We start from the raw sequence: 25,394 nt of genomic DNA on the forward strand, positions 1-25,394 counted from the left end.
GCATGTCAAAGCGCAAGTAGATAAATAGGTGCCACTCTGGCGGGAAGGTAAATGGCGTTTCCGTGTGCTGCTTTGGTTTGCCAGAAGCGGCTTAGTCATGCTGGCCACATGACCTGGAAGCTGTACGCCGGCTCCCTCGGCCAATAAAGCGAGATGAGCCCCACAACCCCAAAGTTGGTCATGACTGGACCTAATGGTCAGGGGTCCCTTTACCTTTACCTATTAACCCAGGAACCGACTGCAGTTTTAAAAGGATAGAGCAAGGGTGAGAAACTTTTCTTTTTTAAAAAGAAAAATATTTTTCATTTTTGAAAATAACATTTTTTTCTTTTTATATATACATATCTAATCCAAATTTTCATTAATTAACTTCCCCCTGCCTCCTTGGTTTCCATCCCCCCCCTTTATTCTCCTTGCATATAATTATATTGGGGTGAGAAACTTTTCAAAGGCTAGAGCAAGGTGCTATCTTCCCCATCCCCCACAGATTGAGTCTGACAGGTGGGGCAGTCTATCTGTCAATCATTTGACATCCAAATGACATCAGATTGCATGTTTTTGCCTGCAGTTTGGAATCGAACCATGCTAGCAAATGCACAGCCTACGAAGCCCGACTAATTGCCAATGCTTGTAGAGAACTATGCACAGAACTTTGCAGGCACCACTCGCTTAGTGGTGCTTGCAAATCCCCTTTTGTTGGATCTCTGCAGGTGTAGGGTTAGGCTCATCCTACACCTGACGCCATAGAGATATGGCTTCACTGTTGCCTCCCCAGTCCAGCGCCCCAAATCAACTGCCTGGATTATCTGTCCCTTAAAGCAGCTTTAGCCACCCCAGCAGCAGTTGTGAGCCAACTCACCACCAGAACCAATACCACTTGAACAAGGTTAGAAAGAAATAGGTTAGAAAGAATAGGCTACAAGAAGGAAAACAGTATAAACTCACGGAACCATCATTATGTAACACTCCCATGGCATGGTAATAGAGGCTCTGAGCTCGGCCGCCAAAGGAAACCCTGCCAGTTCTTTACATTGCCAGTGAACCATAGTATTGATTCTCAGAAGCAAAGTCTTAACAATGTGTTCAATTCAATCACAGGTTTCTTTGGACCCACCTTGAACAGTTTTATCCACGTCCTCATGTACTCCTACTATGGACTGTCCGTCATTCCATCCATGCGCAAGTATCTGTGGTGGAAGAAATACCTCACTCAGGCACAACTGGTACGCTTACAACATTTTGTCATTTGTACTGACCATAGTTCTGAAAATAAATATATAAATCCTGTGTAGCAAGGTCAAGCTAGCAATGAGCCAGTTTGCAATGGAAGATGAAGTTGAGGGTGGGGAAGCTTTTAGTTCTTCAAGGCAGATTATGTTCCTTCTTCTTCCACTTCCAGGGACACTTGCACAATGGCAAGGAGCCACAGCCCTATCCCAGCTTCCAAACATGTATATGCACATCTGCATCATGCATTACCCATTCACGCTGCATGTGGGAATCAGCGTGATGTAGTGGGTTTGTCTGCAACACAAATCTTCTAAGATGTGTATGCCTAATTCTACATAGAATCAGGCTTGGGGCCATCTCAGTCTAGCTGCTCCACCACGAGAACCATGAAGAGACCTTATGTCTTGGAAGAAGGGAGCAAGGAACACACAGCCAGGCAATGAGTTGCTCAAGGCCAGTATTTGGGAGAAGTGTGATGGAAGTAAATCAATTTGAAAAGCCACAAGGATCTTATAAGAACTGGGGTTTTTTGTGGGTGGGGTGGGGGAATATGCTATACAGGAGCAATACCAAGTGCTGGCAGGAACAGAAGTGGCCCCAGTGTAATTGTAGTTGATCCCTCTACTCATTGACACTGCCCCATGTTTTAGTGTGAGCCTTGCCTAGGTTCAAATTCGAAGGACAACCTGTGTGGCACAGATGCAAGTCACATTCCAGATATAACTGGCCGTTGCACTTGTTCATCCTGCCCACTATGCAACATTGTAATAGCCAGAGCTGCTCTGTGCTGAGACGATATATGGGCATGTTCTTTGATGTGCTCTTGAGGGATAGTGTTATGCCCGTCACATCGACGCTGTTGCAATTTGGAGCACGGCTGCTCCATGCTCCTGTCTTGACTTGTAGAAAACTCATGCATTAAGTGACACTTCATCCCCCAGAGAGTTTCCAGGCTGGTGCCATCAGACATCACAGTTCTCCTGCACTAAGCAGGATCCTTGTGGCAAACTATTCAAGATATTAAGGCCAGGTGAACAGAATATGTAAGAACCCCTAAAACATTAATGGCTTTTTTTTTTGGTGTTGCCACAAGCATCAACAGGTATAAGTAGTCAACACTGCCGCTATGGTGTCAAGGTGCGACCTGTAACTTTCTGAACAGAATTGATGTGGAGTCACCCTGGCTTCTCTCTCCACCAAAACAGCCATTCCAAAGGGAAACTGCCATTTTTTATACATTCATTAACAAGCTGGGTATTAAATGTAGGCGAACGGTGGTAGAGAGGAACTTGTAGATTGACAACACAACTATCAGCCATGAGAAAGGGGTATGAATTTCACCTGGGGAAGGCCTAATCCTGAAAATGATGGGCACTGATATTTCTTTCTTCAACAGATCCAGTTTTTGCTCACCATTACACACACGCTCAGTGCAGTTGTGAAGCCATGTGGATTTCCATTTGGTTGCCTCATCTTCCAGTCTTCATACATGGCCACACTGGTCATTCTGTTTGTTAACTTCTATGTTCAGGTAAGTTGAACAGAAAAAGGATAGCTGCATATGCTTAATGAAGAGTGTCTTGAAACTTGGCATTCCTAGCTTTAACGGAGTCAAGCTTGGTTTCTGCCCCATGCTGGTTTTTAAAACAAACTTTAAGGATCTTCCTCAAATTGCTCATTGAGCTGAACTTGAAGGGGGCACTGAGGTGAAGGAAGCAGAGACATGCCGTCAGCAATTATGCAACATCCACTGCAGTGTGATATAATGTTTCTTATTGGCGTGTCCAATTCTGCAATGTTAAGAGCCTTTGTTGCAAGGCTCCTTGCCGGTATTCAGTTCCCGAGAAACGTGGGGGAAAGGAAACGTGACAGCACAATCAAACCGAACCTTCACTTATAATGAAAAGATAGATTAAGTCCACTAGTGTGTCCACCAATTCAGCAGAATCCAGCAAACTCTGTACTACAAAGCTTCAGCAAGCAGGCAGAAAATACTGGCAAAAATTATGCTTCAATGGCTACAATGGAGTCCTAATGGAAAATGATGGGCAGGCCGAGTTAGGAATGTGCATTTGTCATCCACATCAAAAGAAAATAATCTGGCCGCTTCACCCAGACCCAACTGGGCTTTGCAATGCAGGTTCATCTGCTGCATATGTAGAAGCTGTTTCTGTGGGCAGACCTTTCTTGGTGAAGCAGGGCTGAAATATTTAATCCAGTATTAGCTTTATTATTAGATTTACATCCCACCTTCCCTCCAAGAGCTGAAGGTAACATGGGTTCTTCTTCCAATTTCCCCCCTCCAAGGTAGTGCTAGGGGATAGTGACTCTCCCCCCTCCCCGCTCAAAGGACACCAAGTGAGCATCATGGGCTCAGTGGGGATTTGAACCCTGGTCTCCTACATCCTGGTCCAGCACTCTAGCCTAGGCATCCCCAAACTCGGCCCTCCAGCTGTTTTGGGACTACAATTCCCATCATTCCTGACCACTGGTCCTGTTAGCTAGGGATGATGGGAGTTATAGTCCCAAAACATCTGGAGGGCCGAGTTTGGGGATGCCTGCTCTAGCCACTACACTACAGTGGCTCTTATCCCTTCTCCGGGTGCAGAATGGGCCAGAATCAAGGGCAACATTAGTTTCAGCGACAGATTCTTAAGCGAGAGAGCACAATCACCTTTTCCACATCACTTTTCTGTGCAATAAATTTGCTTTGCTATTAACTTGTTTCACATGCTCCACTTACTTTTTTCTTTTTCAAGGCTGTTCTTCTGCTAAGAGTTACAGCGTTCTTCTTGTACTCAAAGCTACACTATATTATTATCTTTACTTGTTTTATTATCTAAATTATTTGAGATGGTAGCACATTCAGTGCTTCTTGTAAGAGCAGCGCTGTTCACATTTCAGCAAATCTAGCGCTTGAATGCTTACCCTGCATTTTCAAAAAAGGTGGCAAAGCACATCCCTCCCCTGCCTACAGTAATTTCACGAACATTATACAGAGGTCTCCCAATTACGTATCTATGTGCCTATTTATTTATTTTTTTTAAAAAAGAACAGCAGCATGGCTAACCCCTTTTATCCTATACATACAGGGTTGGAATTTTATGCTGTTGTGTCACAGAGAAATAGCACACCAATGACAGAATGCAACTACTGTGACATACTCTATTCAACCTCTGTAATAATAATAATAATAATAATAATAATAATAATAATAATAAATTAATTAATTATACCCTGCCCATCTGGCTGAGTTTCCTCAGCCACTCTGGGCAGCTTCCAATCGAGTGTTAAAAACAATACAGCATTAAATATTAAAAACTTCCCTAAACAGGGCTGCCTTCAGATGTCTTTTAAAGATAAGATAGCTACTTAATTCCTTCACATCTGAAGGGAGGGCATTCCACAGGGCGGGCGCCACTACCGAGAAGGCCCTCTGTCTGGTTCCCTGTAACCTCACTTCTCGCAATGAGGGAACCGTCAGAAGGCCCTCAGGGCTGGATCTCAGTGTGGGAAAGGATCAAATGAAAGGACTTTCCTGTGAAATCTTGCACAGCAATGCTTAAATGGGAAAAGAAACTGGAGCAACAGCCTGGAGTGGGGGTGGGGAAACACTACAAAACAGCTCTAAATTTATTGTATAGCACAGCTCAGCAGTTCTTCTTGCAGTCAGGTGTAGATAAAATCACTTCTAGATGCAGTAGATCTACATCTAAGATTGTTGTAGGTGTTCTTCTCCATAGCAGTTGGCAGGGTGGTCAGCAGAATCTATAGCTTGCTGAGGGGGGTGAGGCTGGTGCACACACATTGGCTGAGCCAATGCAATGTGGCCTCTGATGGGTTTGCACTGCACCACCACCCCTCCACCTCTTTCTCCCAGTAAGCCACAGCAGGGCTGATGATAAGGTCAGTGATGGGCAGTCGGGTAACTGCTGCTGCCTTGCTGACCTCTAGTGGTTTTGCTGATCCATTTCTTTTTAGCCCTCTATAAAGGATGTCTATTGAGTTTGTTTAGGTAACTTATAAGGAAGAGGTTTTGTTAAGAGAGTTGTTAAGTAGTGGCAAAAGCAAATGCATACAAAAACAGAATTTCTCCAGCATGATACCATGTATTTCAAACAAATGCATCTGCCATGAGTTTCTCTGTGTAAGTCCAGGAGCACATTTCTGTTCTTCTCAACTGTCAATCCGTTTTCTGGGCTTCCGGAAGAGATTTCTCTGTGGATAATGAATGCATTTTCTCCCTAGGTGTGACATTTTAAGTGCAAACAGAGAAAAAACAAATCTACTCCATTCTGTTGAGTATGATATTCTACAGCCAGCACCAGTATGTTATAGCAGTTGCCATAACACCAGCTTGATGAAGACTAGTATTCAATTGGGGTTGCATCAGTTGTTAGTCCTGTTCAGGGTAGACTCATTAATGGCTCAGGTCCATTGATTTCAACAGGTCTACTTGATGTGAACCTTAGTTGGATACAGCCCCAAGTATGTTTATTTTGTGAGGAGAGATGATAGTACATTAGACAAAAGCCTTTGGAAAAAATACTGGATAAGGAGGCACTATCAATAGTGGAAACTGTTAAAACAGAAGTCATGCTGTTGTATGCTTTTTTTGCATGCTTTTTCCTGTTGTATGCAGGAAAAAGAACTTTGGCTATGGCTAAAAACATTCAAATCTACTTAGAAGAGGATGGCCTTAATTTTGATTACTTCTGTTTTTCCTTCCAGACATATCGGAAAAGACCTTCAAGAACCAATACAAAAGAGGCCTCTCTAGTAACAGAAGTCAAGAACGGGTTCCATAAAGACTACATAATGGCAGCTAATGGTGCTCTGAACAAAAAAGCACAATAAGAAATATATTTTATTATACTGTAGTGTACAAAATCCTTCCTCTTTTTTTTTTGCTAAAGCCCCCCCAAAACACGAGTTGACCAGGCAGTTGTGCACAGCTTTAGTATGAGATTTGACTCTGTTTCCTTAACGTTTAGCAATTTTTACTCCCTTGTTTAACTCACGATTGATGACTTGTTTTTAACAACGTAGTTTCAAGTGTTTTGATAAATACCTCCATCGAAACGGTGAGGACATGCTGTCTCTTTCACCCAGCCAAAACAAAGCCACATTTTGTAAATTTTAATCGTGGGCAGAATGCCTGACAAGAGTTGTTCCTTGGGATAATGAAGGTACGGGGTGGTGCTGCTTTGAACAAAATCCTACCTACTGAAACCAGCAGCAGGTTCACAGGTATTAGTTGTGCAGACATAGAGTATATAATCTCTATCTTAGGAAGAAGTGTGTCTTTTAGTATGTTTGCATGGTGACACTAAATTTGTTCCCCCCTTGGATTCCAGGAAAAAAGTGACTTGTATACTAAAAAACTTTGTTATTATCTTCATGGGGATAAAGAGAGGTAGGAGGATTACTCCTATTCCAAGTTCTAGCAAGAGGCAGTGTAAGGTGCCCCAGAATTCCCTCCAAATTCATGTGCCAACTAAGAACACCTGAACTGCTTTGTCCACCCTGAAACCATCCAAATGCTGGTGTACCTGCTGCCACCCTTTAAAAATGTGCTGCAACAGGTATACCAGCTGCAGATCACCTTGCAGAAAATGTGTTGGGGCATAAACCATTATGATAAGCAGCGATCGGTCACCTGACAGAGCCGACTGCAACCTTGCTATTGTCTTTTTACCCTTCATAATGCTTCCTTGGCTAACCAAGAAAGGTATGGTTTATATCCAACCCCCCCCCCCCCCCGGTTTTAAATCTGTGTGACTGCAGAATACAAGTTCACTAGATGCACCATAATATGCTTCCTATGAAGCAATAAGGTGGAAAGCAGGAAGAGGGGCTTGTTTACAGGCAGGCATCATCATTACTGCAGCACAAAAGTGCACAGCTGATAAGACTTAAGGCAACCCTGTACAGGTTTGCTGAGAAATAAATCCTACCCATTTCAATGGGACTTAGTGTCCTGCGTGAGGGATTGCAGCCTCAGAGTTTTAGCATTAAAATATGACAAGTCGGATCATTTGCACCACCAGCAACCCCTGTTCTGAAAGCTGAACCCCTACTTCATGAGCTTTGCACCTTCTTAATTTCTTGCTGTGGGTCCACAAAGCCCACATGCTTGAGCCACCTTCTCCGACATTTAAGTGCTTCTCTCTCTACTCTATTCTAGCAGCCACCATACCTGTTTTAGGTGTGGTCTGTTACCAGCGGATTAAGCCTGTTCGCCACTCGGATGCTATGGCCTACCTTTACAGTGGTAAGAAGCTAGATTCTGCCACACATAAGTGTCATCAAAGCATACAGTCCGCTTTCAAACAGTTTTATATTGTGGGACACTTAACATTTGCTGCTGATGGACATTGGTCGTGACAGAGCTTGGTTTAATGCAGCTTTTATTCCCAGTATGAACCTAAGAAATTCAGCCTACCAAGCAGCTGCTTGATTCTGTACTATGACAAAACATCAGCAGGAGGAAGCAGCACTGCAGCTAAGACAGCTCAGCCTTGCTGCCTGCAGTTGGCGTAAGAAAAACACCATTCCACACACCCATTATTTCATTCCCATGTTGGCCACCCCTCTCCCAGTTGGTGCAAGCAAGACTGGCCACCTTAGACAATTTGGCACCCTAACTTTGTACGACTGATGGCTCCAAATGTAATCGGCACACATTAAAACCTGGAGGCAGAAGTGTTGGGAAAAGGAAAAAATAGTTGTGTCTGGAGTCCAGGTGCAGGACACAACAGAATCCTAAAAGCTCAGAATTAGCACAAGGACTATGACCCTGAGCATGTTTACTTGCAAATGATTCTCACTTAAATCAGTAGGACTTACTCTGGGGAGAAAAAAAGCTTTGCTAGAAGACCGGGGGGGGGGGGCGCAGCAAATATATACACCATGCCTTTATGAAGGTGAACTGTTGCCACTGATGGGTAAAAACAGTATCACATTGGGTGTAAGAAAATAAGATTCATCAAAGCACCCTAAGCATTTGATTCTTAGAAACCATCAACCTTTAGGAATTCAAGTGGAAGCCAGGAAGCAATGACAATTTTCCCCTCTAGAGGGTAGTACACACAGCACTACATGAAACCAAATGACCACTTGAGTGTTGCCAGAAAGATCCTTGAAGTGACTAATTCCTTGCCTCTATTTTACTCAAATAAAATCCACTTGAATTTAGAGTTCTGGCATAGAAATTCTCACCAGCATTCCATAATGCCTGAAGCAATCCCCATCTGTGTGAGGAGCAACCTACAGATATGTAACCTGCTGAAGCTGGGTGCTTGATTCCTTCATCTCCGGGAGACATGATTCCACTTGACTTCCAACACTTCATGACTGCTGAAAACAACCCTTGGAACAAACAGGTGTTTGAATTTTAACCTCAGACAGACACACTTTTAATCCAAACACAGCCTGAAAACCTTTGCATCAGGGATGTGAAATTCATCAAAAAATGACAAGCCATTCCAAGGAGCTCTCAGATCTCCTGGTATTTGTTAGTTCAGGTATGAGAGTTTACTGTGCAGCGAACATTCAGCAGGGGTGGCTGACCATTGCTGGTGTTGCTGAAGCCCCAACGCCCATCCAACTTGGCCAGGCTGGCAGGCACTGGAGGCTGTTTGGAGTGTTAGCAACTGCACACCTCACCCCTGGGTTTAAAGGGTTTTTGTTTCATTTTTTAAGGATGAGTTGGGGGGGCAGGGAAGGGGAGGAACATTGCCTTACTCAATCTTTCAAAGGGCTGAAAAATACACTGTAGATTTAAAACCACTTGATAAAATCGTAATCAGGTACATGTCTGAATACGCAAAAACTAGTAACATGCTGCTATTCTGAACAACCATCAGGATAACAACTTCTGAAATTATTTTCCTGTATCAGTGTTTGCTGTTGAAAATAAAACACGTTTTACAGTCAATGCATTTTGCGGTCTTCTGTTCTTCCTATGTGACAGTGCAATAGCTTGGAATATGAAAATACCCAAGATTTGGCATAACGGGGGTGGGGGAAGGGTGTTAATTATTTTTTCCAGCACTAGGTTTTTGGGGGGAGGAGCCACATTCTATCACCCATTACATGCCCTACTATATCCTGCCTCTCTCCATATAAACTGACTCAAAGTCTTGTGTTCATCATGTGTCCCTTCCCCAAGAGGTCTGGAGTGTGCTAATACGAGAATGGGCCTTTTCTGCAGTGGCTCCCCATTTGTGGAGGAGGTTCGTCTGGCACCTTCATTAAATATCTTTAGGTGACAGGCGAAAACATTCCTCTTCAACCACGCCTTTGGTTGATTAACATTCTACAGCCTTTTAAATGTGTTTGTGGCATAGCTGTCAACTTTCAGATTTGAAAATAAGGGATCAGCAGCCAAAATAAGGGATCAGCAGCCTCACCTGTCCCAGGCACTCCTGTCTTCCACTGCCTCCCACAGTTTGGTCAAACTCATGCTGGTAGCTTCGAGAACACTGTCCAATCATCTTGTCCTCATGGTTCAATGTTACTAGTGAGCAAAGTTACCCAGTCAGGATTTGAATCTTGGTCCTAACTTTTGGGGTTAAGTTTCTATTTAGCTGTCCATTAATACTGACAAATCGTATCTCCCATTCATCTCTCAGATCTCCTTGTAAATCTAAAGTACTGACCTCATCACATCCCACGGTAAAAAAATTCCCCAAGTTAATTGCACATTGTGTGAAAGTAAGTGTGTGAAGCTACAGCATTCCTACTATCAGCTTAAGTGACACATTCACGCTCTCTCATGTACACACACACACACACACACACAGTAGAGCCCCTCCGAGCCAAAGGCAGAAAACCCAGCCAGCAGCCAAACGAAGCCTCAAGCGGTGCTTCCCACAGTGCAGCAACCTGGCAAAGGGATACAGCAGCAAGGAAAACCACACCGTCACCTCTCTGCTGGGAAGTGCTGAGCAAAGGCGAGTCCCCAGGCAATGTGGCTGATTTGATCGGCACAAGGCATGCAAGCTCCACCCCCATTCTCAGACTCCTTATTGGGCAGCCGAGCAACGCAGTTGAGGAGCCTCCCTGGCAGGCAGGGAGGGAGAGGAGCTGCTTCCTTTGAAATCCAGAAAATTTACGGGATATTAACAATCCGGGATAGCAGTGGAAAATGGCGCTGGAATAAGGGAGTTTCCCACCAAATAAGGGAAGGTTGACAGCTATGGTTTGTGGGTCTGGGGGTTATTATTTTGATGTTTCTGTTTTAACTATTTATTTGTCCTTTTACGTCGTATTTTTATCTTGTGAACTGTCCTGAGGTCTTGCGATGAAGGGTTGTATATAAATCTAATAAATAAAATAAAATAAGTAATTTGGAAACTGCACTCTGTCAGGTAGAAGTGCAAGACAACACTTACCCATTTCCTTTTGAGGTGCTGATTAAATGTGAAGTCATGAGTCCCCCCCCCCTTAGTTGTTTTCTACCCATGTTGCCAGCATTATTAAAACCTGGCAGTTACGGCTTTTAAGAACTGTGCTGCCCTACCTTCTGTGCTACACGAATCCCTTTCATGGGCACTTGAGGCAGGCAAAACTGAGCTGCGATTTGGGCCACAGCAAACACTGCTAGATGGAATCACTTGTGTCCAAGAGACCACACTCTTCAAATACATTTTTTAATCTGTTAGTCCCTTAGACAAGTCAAGCAAGAGGTAAATCATAATAAAATAATAAAAAGAGTTTTTATCCAAAAAGAAATTGGGGAGCGGGGGACACTCAAACAATTGCTTCTTGTTAAGAGGAGGTTATCTTTAATTTGTGTTTACAACATTTCTAACACAATTGGCTGCATATAAAATATAAATGACAGATAAGGATGGGAAGGAATGATAGCAACTGAAATATCAGCTACGCTATGCATTTCACAAATTGTTGGCACCAGAAACCCCTCAACACCACCCCCTTGTGGGAAAGAGATAGAGTAAAACTTATTTAAGCATCGAGTACATGTTAACAGACAATTGCTTATAGTTATGGACTGAAGGCATTTGTCCAGCATATTTTAAGAAATGATTCAGACATGTCAGCATCTGATCAGAGCTCTTTGGGTCAGCTTAAATTAATTTTAATCAGTCGGAGGCAATGACAGAAGTCTTGCTTCTCTCCTCATGATCTTCTGCTTCCTCAAACTGGGGGGGAGAAAAAAAGCATGCAGAATCTATTAGTGCTTTACAGCACAGTCCTTACCTATATTCACTGAGTACTACTCAGAGGAGACCAACTGAAATAAATGAACCTATGGCTTGTTAACTTCAATAGGTTTACTGAATACCACCCTAAGTATTTTCATACATTTGGGACCAACACATCACAGGAACAGAAAAAGCCATTATGACTGCGGGAAGCCTCGTTCTACAAAAAATGACCGCGGCAAACCCTTTATGGAAAGAGAAAAGGAAATAGTAGTACTCTCAATCTTACACCCAACCCATTAACTACACCAGGACTAAACCTTGGTTACAGGCTGTGATTAGTCTGAAGCCAAGCTTCAGATGGCATGTTAAAGCAAGCCACAGTTTATACCAAAGCAGCTGCCACCTCCTCTCAGGGAGCCTGTGGATTTGTCCCAAGGCATGGTTTGGCTCAGAGATGTACTGACTATAAATGAAGGTGTTAAATAGTTAGATAAAGAACTGCCATCTTGCCCTGTTCAATAAGAGCCTTTGCTTCTCCTTGTAGTTCCTAAGACTCACACCTGCTGTTCAGTATGTAATGTGTGGCAATCTGCCCAGCTACAGCCCTTACCTTTCCATTTTGGGCTGCGTCCTCCAGATTCTTTGCTGCTCCCGCCAGCTCTGAATCCATGGACTGTATCCTATGAAAGAAACCAAAATGGGTATAGTTGAATTTGGTGCAACTAAAGTTACTGCTCATGCTCCCCCAAGCTGCAGTCAAAACCCAGGGTGAAGGAAGGAAGGAAGGAAGGAAGGAAGGAAGGAAGGAAGGAAGGAGGAAAGAAAGAGAAAGAGAGAGGGGGGGGAAACACAGCTCTTCCACAGCTCATGATGCTGCCTGATGATGTTGGTTGCCAATAGTATTAAAGCAGCTCTTTGTATGACGACAGCTGTAGCCTGGGATGGGCAACCCTGACATCTAAGACAGTGATGGGCTGTTGAACATTGGACCCACCACATAAAGTGGCCCAAACATTTCAGCCTGATTGACCCTAAACTTTCTTCTCTGGTGGAGTCTCCTTTCCCAACAGTTTATCCATGAATGCAAGGATGAGATCCTCAACTGAGAATACAGTGGCCACATGGATTTTGAAGACCAGGGAGGGTTTAACCTTCTCCTCCTGCCACAAAATCCTAACCATGAAAGAAACAGGGATGGGGACGGAACTACAGAACTAACCCCTACACAAGCCTCAATCCAAACTGGGGGGTGCACCATGGCTGTTATTTTTAAAAAGAAAGAAAACAACACCCCAAACCACATGCACAAGCAAAACTAAAGATGCATTTCATGTAAGACGCAACTTGGCCCTTAGTATCACCATTATTATTCTTTTTAATTTTTTTAAAAAATAAAAAGAGGAGCCAGGAAGCCAAGATTCGGCAAATGTTCTGTGGATTACTGGTTCTGCACGGGCCGATTATTATTATTTTTTTAATGCCATTTTTCATAAATGGCTTTTGAAATTGTGGTGACAGATAAGGAAATTGACATTTACATTTTACACACAAGTTGTGCTGCAGGCTTGTTGCAAGAGGGGCATTCAATTTCTCCACACTTACAATTTATTGCGGCTTTGAGAATTGCTGGGCGGAATCCAATGTCCCTGGCAGCAGAAGCACATCTTTGTTCAAATAAAATAATCTGGAAAAGCATGAGCAGATATACACCCACCCACTCACTCCAGGGTGGCTGTGTGAAAAGAACAGTACAGTAGAAGGAACACCCAGTCAACTGGGCTTGCTTCTTCCAGTTGTGCCATTTGGAGACACCGTCAGTGATGTGGAGATACACGTGCTAAAGTACCCAGAAGATAGCAAGCCCAACAGATGGAGGAGAACAGTGCACAATTTTTAAAGCGGTGTACATTGGACAGACAGCAAGATGATAAATACCTCTGCATTTGACGAATACAAAAATTGCTCATTTTGCTGTTGAGTTTGTTGGATTGCTTAGTCCAAAATTCCTGAAACAAACGTTCTCAAGGTGAGTCGTTAAATCAATCCACAGACAACAAATAAAATGGAAAAGAAATACACACACCAAAGTATCCTTCTCAAGGTTAGAAAGAAACCGAGTTCTCTTCTCGAGATTGGCAAGTTCCTGGGTAACTGTCTTGTGGAAGTGTTCCAGTTCATTCAGCCTGTTGCGGACAAACATAAGTCATTTTACCGCTTCAGGAAAGCAGCATTTGACACTCATCTCACTAATGCGAATTGACAGAGCTGGGGGGAAAGATGCAAACACAACATGGAAAACAGAATAAGGAGAACCATCTACTACACCAGGCACCTGGCTTGCAGCTAGGTCCTTCGACATTGTGACTCCCTGATGGACACCTCTTGGGCTGGATTAGTAAAGCAAGCCTAATAAAATGCAAGACACAAGCTGGAAAACAGTTTTCATTGATTGAGATAAGGGAGGAAGCAGCTTAGATAACAGTGCTCCCAAGCCTGCTTCATTAGCCCTAGGAAAACCTCTGTACCAAAAGAATAGACATCTTCACTTCAGTGAACAACACTGTACAGCAGTCTCTTCTTGCAAACCTCCTGCAGTTGTACTAATAACAAGTCACATGCATGATAAGACTTGAGGCCTTTGTCAGCAATTACTGCAGAAGAGATGCCACATAGTTATTTGATGGATGCCACGTACCGGCTCTGATGAATCTGATTCAATAATGCCAAAATATGCCGTTCGGACGTCCTCAGAACGTTCTGGGTACAAATCGCCATCCTCTTGTACCTAGACTAGTCACAATGCCAGCAAATTAGAATGGGGGAAATACTTGGAGCAGGTGAAGATACATGTTGAAATATTCATGCCAGTCTGTAAGCAACTCGCGGTGCACTTAAAATAAGCATGATGTTGCAAATTATTAGTTACCCAAAACGTTTTCTTCAATAAGTGTGTGAAACTTTCAAACGCAGCAATGACCTCCGAATCGCCAGCTCCTTCCTCAAGTATTTTGGAGAAAAATACATCTTCCTCTAACTCTTCTAAATTATGGCCTGCAAAAAAGACACACCACACACACACACACACACACACACACACACACACACTATATAAGAACTTTGTGTATGCTCAGTATCTTGGGGAAATCACTACTAAACTGCAGCATTTTTTAAAGGAATACTCTGGAAGCATTACAATGTGTTTTGCTGTCCTGGGCTTCTCTAGGAGGAAGGGCAAGATATAAATTTAGTTAATTAACTCTGTCTCTCTCTCTCTCTCTCTCTCTCTCTCTCTCTCTCTCTCTCTCTCACACACACACACACACACACACTCACACACAGCAAAACCACACGGCACATCAAATCTAGCTTGGCCACCTTTCCAGAGAGCAACTGATAATAAAAGCCAATCACAGAGTACATTAAAAACTCTGCTAGAATCCAGAGTTACTATAAAAACAAAGGAGAAACCTCTGCAGTGGAATGTTCTGGAAAACACAGGTAGATCTTCACTGTCAACAAAACACAGGAAGTAGGGGAATTAGGAAATGTGAAAGGAATTCAATTCAGTCCAGCTGCAGCAAAGGCTTGCTGGTTTCTGTTTCAAAGTAGTCACCTTCCCGAGTCTCCTCTTCCATCTCCAGGGAGTTGAAGAGTTTTCTTGGTATAAAAGGAATGGTAGGGGAGCACTCATCCCTGGGCTGCCGCCTGGTGAGCTTTGAGCGCTTTCCACTGGTACCAGCTGACAAATCTAGCAAAGACAGAATCCCAAACCCATTTCTTTGTTGCTGGAGGTTCTTATAAGGCTTTGCTTGCTGACAGCCAAATGCTAACATGCACTCTCCTTGAATTAAGTCCCAAGGGACTTCAGTGAAACTTCTCTGTTAAAGCAAACTTAGGTCCATACCACGATGAGATTCCAAACTTTCACCACCTGGAAGCGTCTCCACCCCCATCATTCAGCCTGGACACTGAGGTCCAGCTCTGAGGGCCTTCTGGTGGTTCCCCCGCTGCGAGAAGTGAGGTTCCAGGGAACCAGGAGCCTTCTTGGTAGTGGCGCCTGCCCTGTGGAACGCCCTCCCACCAGATGTCAAAGAAATAAACAACTATCCAACTTTTAGAAGACATCTGAAGGCAGCCCTGGAAGTTTTTAATGTTTGTAGTTTTGTTCTGCTTTTAGTGTTCTGTTGGGAGCTGCCCAGAGTGGCTGGGAAAACCCAGCCAGAAGGGCGGAGTATAAATAATAAATTATTATTATTATTATTTGCCTTGCAATAATGGCGGCTGCTCATATCCCTGGGCTTAGGATACTGTAAATGCCCGGGGGCGGGGTTGGAGACCCTTCCTCTTTACCTGAAAACTTCCGCTTGGATTTGGAGACTTCGTCTTCCATGGGCAGAGTACTAGAAGCAGCTTCATGATTCTAAGAAGAGCAAAAGCAAGACAATGCACCATATTTATCGCTCTATAAGACGCACCCGACCATAAGACGCACCTAGTTTTTTTAGGAGGAAAACAAGAAAAAAAATATTCTGAATCCCAGAAGCCATAACAGCAAGAGGGATTGCTGCGCAGCAATCCCTCTTGCTGTTCTGGCTTCAGTGATAGCTGCACAGCCTGCATTCGCTCCATAAGATGCACACACTTTCCCCCTTACTTTTTAGGAGGGAAAAAGTGCGTCTTATAGAGCGAAAAATACGGTGATAAAAAAAGGCATATGATATCCCCATACAGTCGTACCTTGCACGTCAAACGTTTGACTTCCAAAGCTCCTGCAGCCAATAGGAAGCCGCAGAAGCTCCGTCAGATGTTCAGCTTCCAAAAATATTTTGCAAACCAGAACATTCACTTCTGGGTTTGCGGCATTTGGGAGCCAAAACATTTGAGAACTAAGCTGTTTGAAAACCAAGGTACGACTGTATTACAACTGGGAAGGACAAAGTAAGAGATAGTGCAAAGCAGGGAGAAACTTATTTTCATTTACTACAGCTCAACCCATTTGGGGACATGGGTGTCTTCTTCAGGAGCAATCAAATCTTTCTTCAAATTCTGCAGCTTGCCCGCATATTGCTTATCTGGCAAATAGTGCTACCATGATGCCAGGAAGACAGCAGCAGCCATTCATGTTGTTCCAACTACCCTACAGAATTGAATGAAGTTTAAGATCATTCCCAAAGAAGAAAGCTGGGTTCTGAAACATGCTGAGCCGCAATAAATCTGTCTGGCGAGCACTTCTGAGATCAAGTTCCTTCCTTTTTGCATTCTTTCTGGTTTCTGTGGCTCCATGTTTGTCAGTTTGCAAATAACAAGTGCAGTGTTTCTGTTTCCACACACGCACACGTTTATCTATATTTCATGTGCGAACAGGTGAAGTATCACAAATACGTCACCCACACATCCGGGAACTGTACCTTGCTTGCTCCAGCTTCTGAGCTATTGGGCAAAAAGTGACTCGGCAAAGTGTCATCCGCCATTTCCAAGTCATCTAAAAAGAAGCAATCAACCTGTGAGACGCATCTGCAGGTCCTTGAAGTCCACAGAATCTCACCAAAACACAACAGCATTAAAGTGTCAATGAGAAGTGCTGCTCCATCTACCTAGAAGTCTGTATATCTGGACAGACAAGCCACTACCCAAAGGTTCCTCCACATTCTGTCACATTTTGCTGTGACCACAGCCTCCCAAACCACAGATGAGGTGACAAACCTTTAACCATGCAGAACTTTGCACTACTGGGGGAGGGGGAGAAGAATCACAGAACCGTAGAGTTAGAAGGTATGACAAGGCTTATCTAGTCTAACCCCCTCTGCAATGCAGGAATCTTTTTGCTCAGTGTGGGGCTCAAACCCACAAACCAGAGATTGAGAGTCAGGGTCCAATCAAGCAAGGAGGGACTTGTAGGATGGAATGTTGTTTCCCTCACAACTGAATAAAACAATACAATAATAGGAAACTAATATGCCAAGAAGGCTAGACTACAACTCTTCTCCTTGACATGCTATTTACTATCTGCAGGGATTTTTTATTTTTTTGTATAGAGAAAGTATTCCACCTTTGAAGGTGACTCGGAAACTACAACTAATCCAGGATGTGGCTGCTAGACTGGTGACTGGAAGTGGCTACTGGGACCCTATAACACCGGTCTTAAAGGATCTACATTAGCTCCGAGTACGTTTCCGAGCACAATTCAAAGTGTTGGTGCTGACCTTTAAAGCCCTAAATGGCCTTGCGAGAAGCAAAGTTACAGGGAACCAGGTAGAGGGCCTTCTCGGAAGTGTCGCCCGCCCTGTGGAATGCGCTCCCGTCAGATTTCAAGGAAATAAACAACTATCTGACTTTTAGAAGACACTGAAGACAGACCTGTTTAGGGAAGTTTTTCATGTTTGATGTTTTATCATGTTTTTAGAATTCTGTTGGGAGCCGCCCAGAGTGGGGCAGCCCAGTCAAATGGGTGGCATACAAATATTGTTGTTGTTGTTGTTCCCCTGTGTAAAGCTCCAAGTGGTACAGTCCAGACATAGGCTTGCCAGCTCATCTGTTCTGAGAAACAGGCCTTAGAAACAGATTTTAGGATTGTGCTATGCAGATGAAGGAGGAGGTACAATTCTGAGAGACTGGGGGTTGCCATGGCATGGGCTTTCCCCATTGTTGAGAGACTTCCAAGTGCATTCAAGTGAATACAGACCCCCTTCAGTCATTACCACTCCACACTCAGCAGCATCCCTAGGGACTAGCCAGGTTGGCCCCTGCCAAGGGCCCAAGCCCGGGGGGGGGGTGCAAGAAGAAAGGCAAAGAGAGCTGGTGGTTGCCAAGGGAAAGAGTGGGTGCCAATATAACTCCTTGCCAAGGACACAAGGGAGCCTAGCTACATCTCTGTCCACATTCAGAACTTAGTACAGTGCGATCGCAATTTACGCTGATTTTACTTACACAATCACATGTTTACGCACTTGGCTGAAAAATAAATGAATGAAAGGGGGTGGGAAAGTGGGGGAGGGATGTTGGAAGGGGCCATTCAAAATTCTGCAGGAGTCTCCAGAGCCCGGTAAATCAAGAAGGGGGGCTTAAAAAGCTCTTTCTGCACTGGGGTTTTCTGCCTTTGCCTCGCTTTCCGGGCTCTGGGGAACTCCACAGAGATATTGTGGGATCTCAGACAGCCCTGCGAGATCTTGCGGGAGCCTCCCAAGACCTTGCAGAGCTCATACACAACCACGCCAGAGCCCAGTGAGCAAGATGGAGGGCTTTAAAAACTCACTGTTTTGGTCTGAGGGCAAAGGCCCGTTCAGCATGCTGGCTTCAGTCAGGTAGGGATGGTTGCACAGGGGCAGTCCTGGAAGCTGTCCTGACTTAATGCAATTTTGCTGTAATGTGCAAACCCTTGGAACGTGACCCCCCCCCAATAAGTTGCGATGACACTCAGCTCTCAGTCAAGGCAAGAACTACTAAGAGAGGATAAAGAGCAAAGCTTATGCTTTCCAGAGATCCACTGGCTTATCCTTTCCTCTCAAAACAAAAGCCTGAGAATCACAGAGATATACAGTATATTAGGGGGAACCACCTACTGTGTCTACCATGCGATATAGGGGTTGAGGAAACCATTGGTGGCTGCATTGCAGCAAAGTCATACAGCTCTGTGCTTGGCTCCATCCTTTGCTCCCCCCTCGGTGAACTCCCCACCTGGAAGAGAAGGCAAAGGCATCAAGTCTATGAGAAAGGTCTAGCAGCAGAGTATTGAATGTGCAACCCAGGCTCTTAAGAAACAAAAGTTATCTACCCGTGTAGCTCATGAAACATACTCTATTGGGAAGGTCACAGAGCTCACTAGTGGAGCAGATACTTTTTATGCAAAAGGTTCCAGATTCACCATCATCTACAGGGCTGGGATTGATTCCTGTTTCAAACTCTAGAGAGATAATCTGCTTAAACAATACTGAGTGAGGCAGACCCATAGAATAATGGCAGTTTCTGCAGTACAGTAGTAAGAAGGAAATCAAGTTAAATTTCACTGTGAGAAAGCGTTTTGCAATCCCTCGTTTCATATTGTCACTGGGATACATGGTTGAGTTATAGACTTGTGGCTGAGAATCTTTGCTATCACTTTAAGTTTGAATAAAATTCATCCATATTATTTCTAAGAATTGGAAACGGCACATGAAGATTTTCTTCTGTAAGCAGATCTAGATGATTCAGGAATGTTAGGCTTTCTGACACTGCAGGAGCCTGGTCTCAAAAAAAACAAATATTAGAATTGAGCATTTCCTTACCTTCTTTCCACGGTGATCGCTGCCACTACTTGGAGAAGACAATGGCAATACTAAGTGAGGGGGGGGGCAGACAAAAGGTATTCATTAAGAACAGTGGAAACACAAGATAGCTTTTCTAATCTGCTAAAGTTAACAAACTAGAAATAATACTTATGAATGGCTCTTGCCGATTGAGTAAGGCTTCATATACAGTGGTACCTCGGGTTACATACGCTTCAGGTTACATACGCTTCAGGTTACATACGCTTCAGGTTACAGACTCCATCATGTGACTGCAACTCCACAGCAGCAAACACATCTCTTTGCATGCACACGTATAACACCGGCTGCTGAACTTTCCCTAGCTATCACCACCATGCTTTATAGATGCTCTACCTAGCCCAGTATCTTTCTTCAGAAAGGAAAAACTTGGAAGTTTGCAAATGAAACGGGCATCTACCAGCCAGGCAGGATACTAAAAAAAAAGGGCCATAGCTCAGTGGTGAGCGCATCTGCTTTGCATGTAGAAGGTCTGAAATATACTCTGAGTCGAGAGTGGATTTCATTCAACTCATAGTTGGTGAGGAGGAATGAAAGTTCCCCCCAAAGTATCTGCTTTATATACATTATTTACACAAGGGGCTGCACATGATTGGCTAATTCCGGAATTCTCCTGTAGGTCAATCAGGTTGTGGATTCACTTCCATCTGGAGCTGGGTTGGGTGGCTTCTGCAGACCAATCATACTGCTGCATTGTTCTAGGACCAATCAGACTCCTGCATTCTGAATCCTATTGTTCTAGGACCAATCAGACTGCTGCCTTTTGGATCCTATTCCACTCAGTACATAACAAGGTCCCAGACTTAAAGCCATAAAATGTAGAACATCTTGAGCTAGATAATTGAACTGTTTCATTATTATTTGCTGATGTTTAATTTTACTGTTTACTATTAGATTCCGATGGATTGTTGAATGCTGCTTTGTTTGATATACCGTATTTTTTGCTCTATAAGACTCACTTTTTCCCTCCTAAAAAGTAAGGGGAAATGTGTGTGCGTCTTATCGAGCGAATGCAGGCTGCGCAGCTATCACAGAAGCCAGAACAGCAAGAGGGATTGCTGCTTTCACTGCCCAGCGATCCCTCTTGCTGCTCTGGCTTCTGAGATTCAATTTTTTTTTTTCTTGTTTTCCTCCTCCAAAAGCTAGGTGCGTCTTGTGGTCTGGTGCATCTTATAGAGCGAAAAATACGGGTAAGTTGTTTATTTTAAAGTTACTGTGACTTTTAAATCTTGCATCAGGTTGTTAGTGTTCGATGTTTTATTCTGTTTGTACTTGTGTTGGAAGCTGCCCAGAGTGGCTGGGGCAACCCAGCCAGATAGGCAGGGTATAAATAAAATTATTCTTATTCTTATTAATAATCAATGGCCTGACTAGCTCTAAGGCAGCTTCCTATTTCTGCACGTCATATAGCTCAGCCAGTATAGAGCAAGAGACTCCTGATCTCAGGGTTGTGGGTTTGAGTCCCACATTGGGCAAAAGATTCCTCCATTGCAGCGGGTTCGACTAGATGACCCTCGTGGTCCCTTCTAACTCTACAATTCTATGGTCAACTCTCTATATAGACGCATGCTCTGTAAAGCCTAATGGAAGCACCTCATTTAAGAAACCATGGCTTCAGAAGTTTCCTTGATTGGGCAGCCCTTTTCCATACCCCAAAATTGATTGGATAGCCCTGTTCCACCCACCCCAAAATGCAACAGTCCTTTATGACCAAAAAAAGAGGAAATAGACCAGTCTCCCCACTCCAACCCCCTAACACTAACTGGAACGCGAACTACCAATCCACATACTGTCGCATTTATACACACTCTCAAGTCACACTTTGCATTCTTCCTGCTTTTCTTAATAGTACAGTTATTTTAGCCACACCCAGACAGGGAATAATATGAAGCCTAGAGAGCCACAAGCATCTGTCCTTACAGGCTCTGGCTATAGCCCCATCCACATTTACTTGGGTGCAAGTCCTGCTGAAGTTTTCAGGGCTCATTTCCAAACCAAAACAGAATCTGGCTACATCTCTCATTTAGCCTGCATCAGGTGGCTAATTCAAAATTGTGCTGTATACCCCATTTTCACCTTTTAACTTGCTCCTGACCCTCTTCTTTTTCCGAGTATAGTCTGCGGATTTTGACACCAGCTTTTTCTGAGAGTTAAGGACCCAGCTTTTCTCACTCTCACTGTTGCTTGGAGTTTCTTGGTTGCTTTCTGAAGGGAGATTATTCCTGTAGCTGGCAGACTTGTAAAAAAAGAGGTGAAGATAGAAGTTAGTTCACTCTACCAATCTTTTGCGATAAAGAATGGGGATGTCACATCAAAACATTTTAAATGCATAAATCATCTCAAAATCAACATTAAACACAGAACTAGCTTTTTTAAAAAAGTTATACCAGCGACTCTAGTTTCAGACACAGTGTTTCACAATACAGAGGGGAGGGGGGACCTTTCCAAGCAGAGGGCCTTCTCGGTGGTGGCGCCCGCCCTGTGGAACGCCCTCCCACCAGATGTCAAGGAAATAAACAACTATCTGACTTTTAGAAGACATCTGAAGGCAGCCCTGTATAGGGACGTTTTTAATGTTTGAAGTTTTATTCTGTTTTTAATATATTGTTGGGAGCCACCCAGAGTGGCTGGGAAGGCCCAGCCAGATGATGATGATGATGATAAATTATTCCAACTCAGAAGCCAAGTAAGTGCTCAAAAAGCCCCACGGCTGATCACACATTTCAAAAACTACTATTTCTTTCTGGATGCCTGACAACTATGCCTCATCCATTTCTGATATCCCTATGCCCACAAAGACTTAAGAATGGGCCTTGTTACCAGTCTTCTCTTAGACTTGCTCCGTTCAAGGTCTCCTTTGCTGGAATTCCTGCGCACAACACAAAAATCAGGATGTTAAAGAGATGGCACAAGATGCTTCCAAAGGATTTAAGATGACTCTGCAGAGTCCTGAATTACACATGCTTAGATATTGAAGGCTACAGTTTTAGAAGTCTCCCAAGCTCAGCTCCCGCCCACACTTCCCTGCTAATTACAGCAACTTTACCTTCAAGCGTTAAAATATCCTGGTTGAGAGCCAGAAAGGGGGAAGGGGTGGCCAACGCCACAGCCTTAGATATGATCCTGTGCTCCCAAGCAATTTTTTTTCCTGCCCCCTGTATGCCTACAAGACACCTTTGACTGTGGCAGTGCCAAGCAAAAATAAAGAGAAAACCAAGCCGGCACTCCAGTGCTGAGTGGGAGGAGAGGTCTGTCCTCTCCCATCATCAAAACAAGCATCCCCACCTCAGCTGATCAGTCACTGGTAAGTGGAAGAGGTGAGCTGCAGGATCTTTATGTATGATGGGGTATGCATGCGAATGTGTGAGGTTGCAACACCCACTTTGGGCTGCCAGTGATGGCTAAGGGGAAAAGTGGCCCTTGGGTTAGAGCAGTGCTTCCCAAACTTGGGTTACAACTCCCATCAACCCTAGTTAAGAAGACCAATGGTCAGGGATGATGGAGGCTGTAGTCTGAAAGCAGCTGGAGACCCAAGTTTGGGAAACGCTAGGTTAGAGCATCAGACTGGGATTCCCAGATTCACATCCTTGGTTAGGAAGACCTTGGGCCAGCCACTTGCTCTGCATAATCTAATCTTTTTATAAATTTATGTTTTTATATGAGCTGGAAGCCACACAGAGTGGCTGAGGAAACCGAGCCAGATGGGCGGGGAATATAATAATATAATATAATTAATATAATATAATATAATATAATAGGACACCCCTACTTTCATCGGATATGTTGTTGTTGTTGTTGTTGTTGTTGTTGTTGTTGTTGTTGTTGTTACTATTAACTCCCAGGGTTGACCCAAACAAGCAGAATTCATTAAGCGGCAGCAGTAGTGGGTTGTAAAGGGCAGAGCCACACTCTTGGCCAGCAGGCCGTAAAGTCACAACACAAGCAAAATTTAATTCAGTCATGACAACACAGCGTTGCAAGTAAGCAAAGGCTTACTACTCACTGGAAGATTCCACACTGCTCAAATTGGATCACAACTAAAATACTTTCAAGTGTTTCATTTCCCCACTCGTTCCATTTCTCAGGCAGCATCTCTCTGATTTTGCTTCTCATTAACAGCATCTCATCTGGATATACTTTCATAATTAAATCTGTACAACAGCCCCAAGAGAATTTCAGTGCAAGATTCCAACTATACCTGGGTAAAGCAGCCTTCTGGACAAATACTTTTTGCTTCATTTCAGAGACCTGAAAACAAAGTGAACTGAAAATACGTTCAAGGTTTTTTTGGGGTTTTGTTTTTTAAAAATGAAAAACACTCCCAACCCCTGCACAATAATTCTACTAGGTCCTGTAGTGATCTCAGCAAATTTCCTCCAAGGCTGCGTTTGAAGTCTCAGCTATGAATTCATTTCTAATTTACTACTGCCAGCAAGTGTACCTAGGGCACAAAATCTTTCTCTTTAAAAAAAAACCCCCACCAAATTCAGGATGTCTGAGAAACACCACTAACTACTAGGTGTGTGGGGAAGGTAGAAGAGAAGGGCACAATTTATATTAACTATTCACAATATAATTTGTTCACCAAAAACTCTATTCAAAATATTTCTCCAACTTAAGTGTCTCACCATCTCATGTGTGGCAGGATCAGACGTGTATTCAAATTCGTACGCATCCTTCCTGCAAAGTGAACATTTCCAGATAAACAGAACTTTTTACTCCTGTGAAAATAACCTAAAAGCAGGATGCATTTTCAAAGTCGCTATGAAAATTCAAAGATGGGCAGCTCAGCGGAGCTGCAGCCATAGCTTTCCACATCAATGGCTGAACTCAGCTACCCCCTACACCACCTCCAGCATGATGGCCTCTTAGGACTACAAGAAGCTGCATATTGGGCAGACTATTAGTCCAGGCTTGCTTTGATTGACCGGAAGCGGTTCTCCAGGATTTCTGGTGAAAGAGTTCCAAAACATCGTTTTAACTGGAAGTGTCAAGGGTTCAACCTGGAATTGTCTGCTTGCAAGGCATGGGGCTCTCCCACTTCCTGCCCTTATGATTCTCGATGGACTGACATTTCTTGGGCTACATTTTTACATGGTCAACACCAGATTTAGGGTGGTGTGGGCGGACTGCCCACATAGGATGCCAAGCTGAGAGGGCGCAAAATTGAGACAATCCATAACTGAGAAGATCCATTTGTTTGTGCCAGATTTTGGCCTCCCTTAGGGCACCATATTAGTAAAGATGACCAAAGTCCACCCCAGTCACATAGGGATTTATACCAATTTAGTGCTTCTTGGTATCATTCATACCAGGCCATGGCAGATTCCTGTGGGTTTCTCTGATGTGCAAAATACTTCTTCTCACTTCACAGAGAACGAATATGGATAGTTTGTCACCATGAGAAATGAACATGAAAAATCACCTCATGAAACGTATTAAAAAAGTTAAGGTAACCTCTGATCCTTAGGAGCTACTTTAAAAATATTATACTTCTGCCATGAACAGAGTATTGTGGGTGTTTGAAACAGAATTACTTGCCCTTAATCAGTGGATAAGATGTTAACTTAAAATATTCACCTCGTCTGTTTAAAACAGGGGTCGGCAAAGTTTTTGTGGCTTGAGCCGGTTCATGGTCCCACAGACGGCGTGGTGGGCTGGAGTGTGTGTGCGCACACACGTAAACACT

At 43.7% G+C, this 25,394-nt stretch overlaps 3 protein-coding genes across 4 annotated transcripts in view; 1 reads left to right on the forward strand and 2 right to left on the reverse strand.

Annotated features, from left to right (window-relative positions):
* Positions 1-9,169, forward strand: part of ELOVL2 (ELOVL fatty acid elongase 2) — a 48,678-nt gene extending 39,509 nt beyond the window's left edge. For both annotated transcript variants that reach the window (XM_053396911.1, XM_053396913.1), the window contains 3 exons: positions 1,099-1,223; positions 2,627-2,761; positions 5,962-9,169. In XM_053396911.1, coding sequence (XP_053252886.1) covers positions 1,099-1,223; positions 2,627-2,761; positions 5,962-6,087 — 386 coding nt within the window. In that variant the 3' untranslated portion in view covers positions 6,088-9,169. The remainder of the gene's footprint in view (positions 1-1,098; positions 1,224-2,626; positions 2,762-5,961) is intronic.
* A 1,889-nt stretch (positions 9,170-11,058) lies between these two features.
* LOC128416897 (synaptonemal complex protein 2-like) lies at positions 11,059-14,452 on the reverse strand. The gene is made up of 4 exons (XM_053394951.1): positions 14,101-14,452; positions 13,489-13,588; positions 12,016-12,085; positions 11,059-11,399 (listed from the first exon to the last, which is right to left on the reverse strand). Exons 1-4 carry the CDS (start codon positions 14,178-14,180, stop codon positions 11,395-11,397), a joined length of 255 nt encoding a protein of 84 aa, XP_053250926.1. The 5' UTR covers positions 14,181-14,452; the 3' UTR covers positions 11,059-11,394.
* A 2,325-nt stretch (positions 14,453-16,777) lies between these two features.
* SYCP2L (synaptonemal complex protein 2 like) lies at positions 16,778-25,025 on the reverse strand. Its single transcript, XM_053396323.1, has 8 exons — positions 25,018-25,025; positions 24,334-24,385; positions 23,904-23,953; positions 22,526-22,574; positions 21,782-21,941; positions 19,667-19,716; positions 18,965-19,079; positions 16,778-16,887 (listed from the first exon to the last, which is right to left on the reverse strand). The coding sequence occupies exons 1-8, from the start codon at positions 25,023-25,025 to the stop codon at positions 16,778-16,780; spliced, it is 594 nt and encodes a 197-aa protein (XP_053252298.1).
* Positions 25,026-25,394: the final 369 nt, after the last annotated feature.

The sequence above is a fragment of the Podarcis raffonei genome, chromosome 7 (genome assembly GCF_027172205.1).
Source record: "Podarcis raffonei isolate rPodRaf1 chromosome 7, rPodRaf1.pri, whole genome shotgun sequence".
Lineage (NCBI taxonomy): Eukaryota > Metazoa > Chordata > Lepidosauria > Squamata > Lacertidae > Podarcis > Podarcis raffonei.

What these genes read in the sequence shown, in the direction of transcription:
- LOC128416897 (XM_053394951.1), bottom strand. Translation starts at nt 14,180, where the DNA reads ATGGCGATTTGTACCCAGAACGTTCTGAGGACGTCCGAACGGCATATT. An exon ending in AATCAGATTCATCAGAGCCG is followed by an intron (nt 13,589 to 14,100) that starts GTACGTGGCATC and finishes TGTCCGCAACAG; the next exon opens with GCTGAATGAACTGGAACACT. An exon ending in ACCTTGAGAAGGATACTTTG is followed by an intron (nt 12,086 to 13,488) that starts GTGTGTGTATTT and finishes TTTCTTTCATAG; the next exon opens with GATACAGTCCATGGATTCAG.
- SYCP2L (XM_053396323.1), bottom strand. An exon ending in ATCCTGCCACACATGAGATG is followed by an intron (nt 23,954 to 24,333) that starts GTGAGACACTTA and finishes CTTTGTTTTCAG; the next exon opens with GTCTCTGAAATGAAGCAAAA. An exon ending in CAGAAGGCTGCTTTACCCAG is followed by an intron (nt 22,575 to 23,903) that starts GTATAGTTGGAA and finishes TGTTGTGCGCAG; the next exon opens with GAATTCCAGCAAAGGAGACC.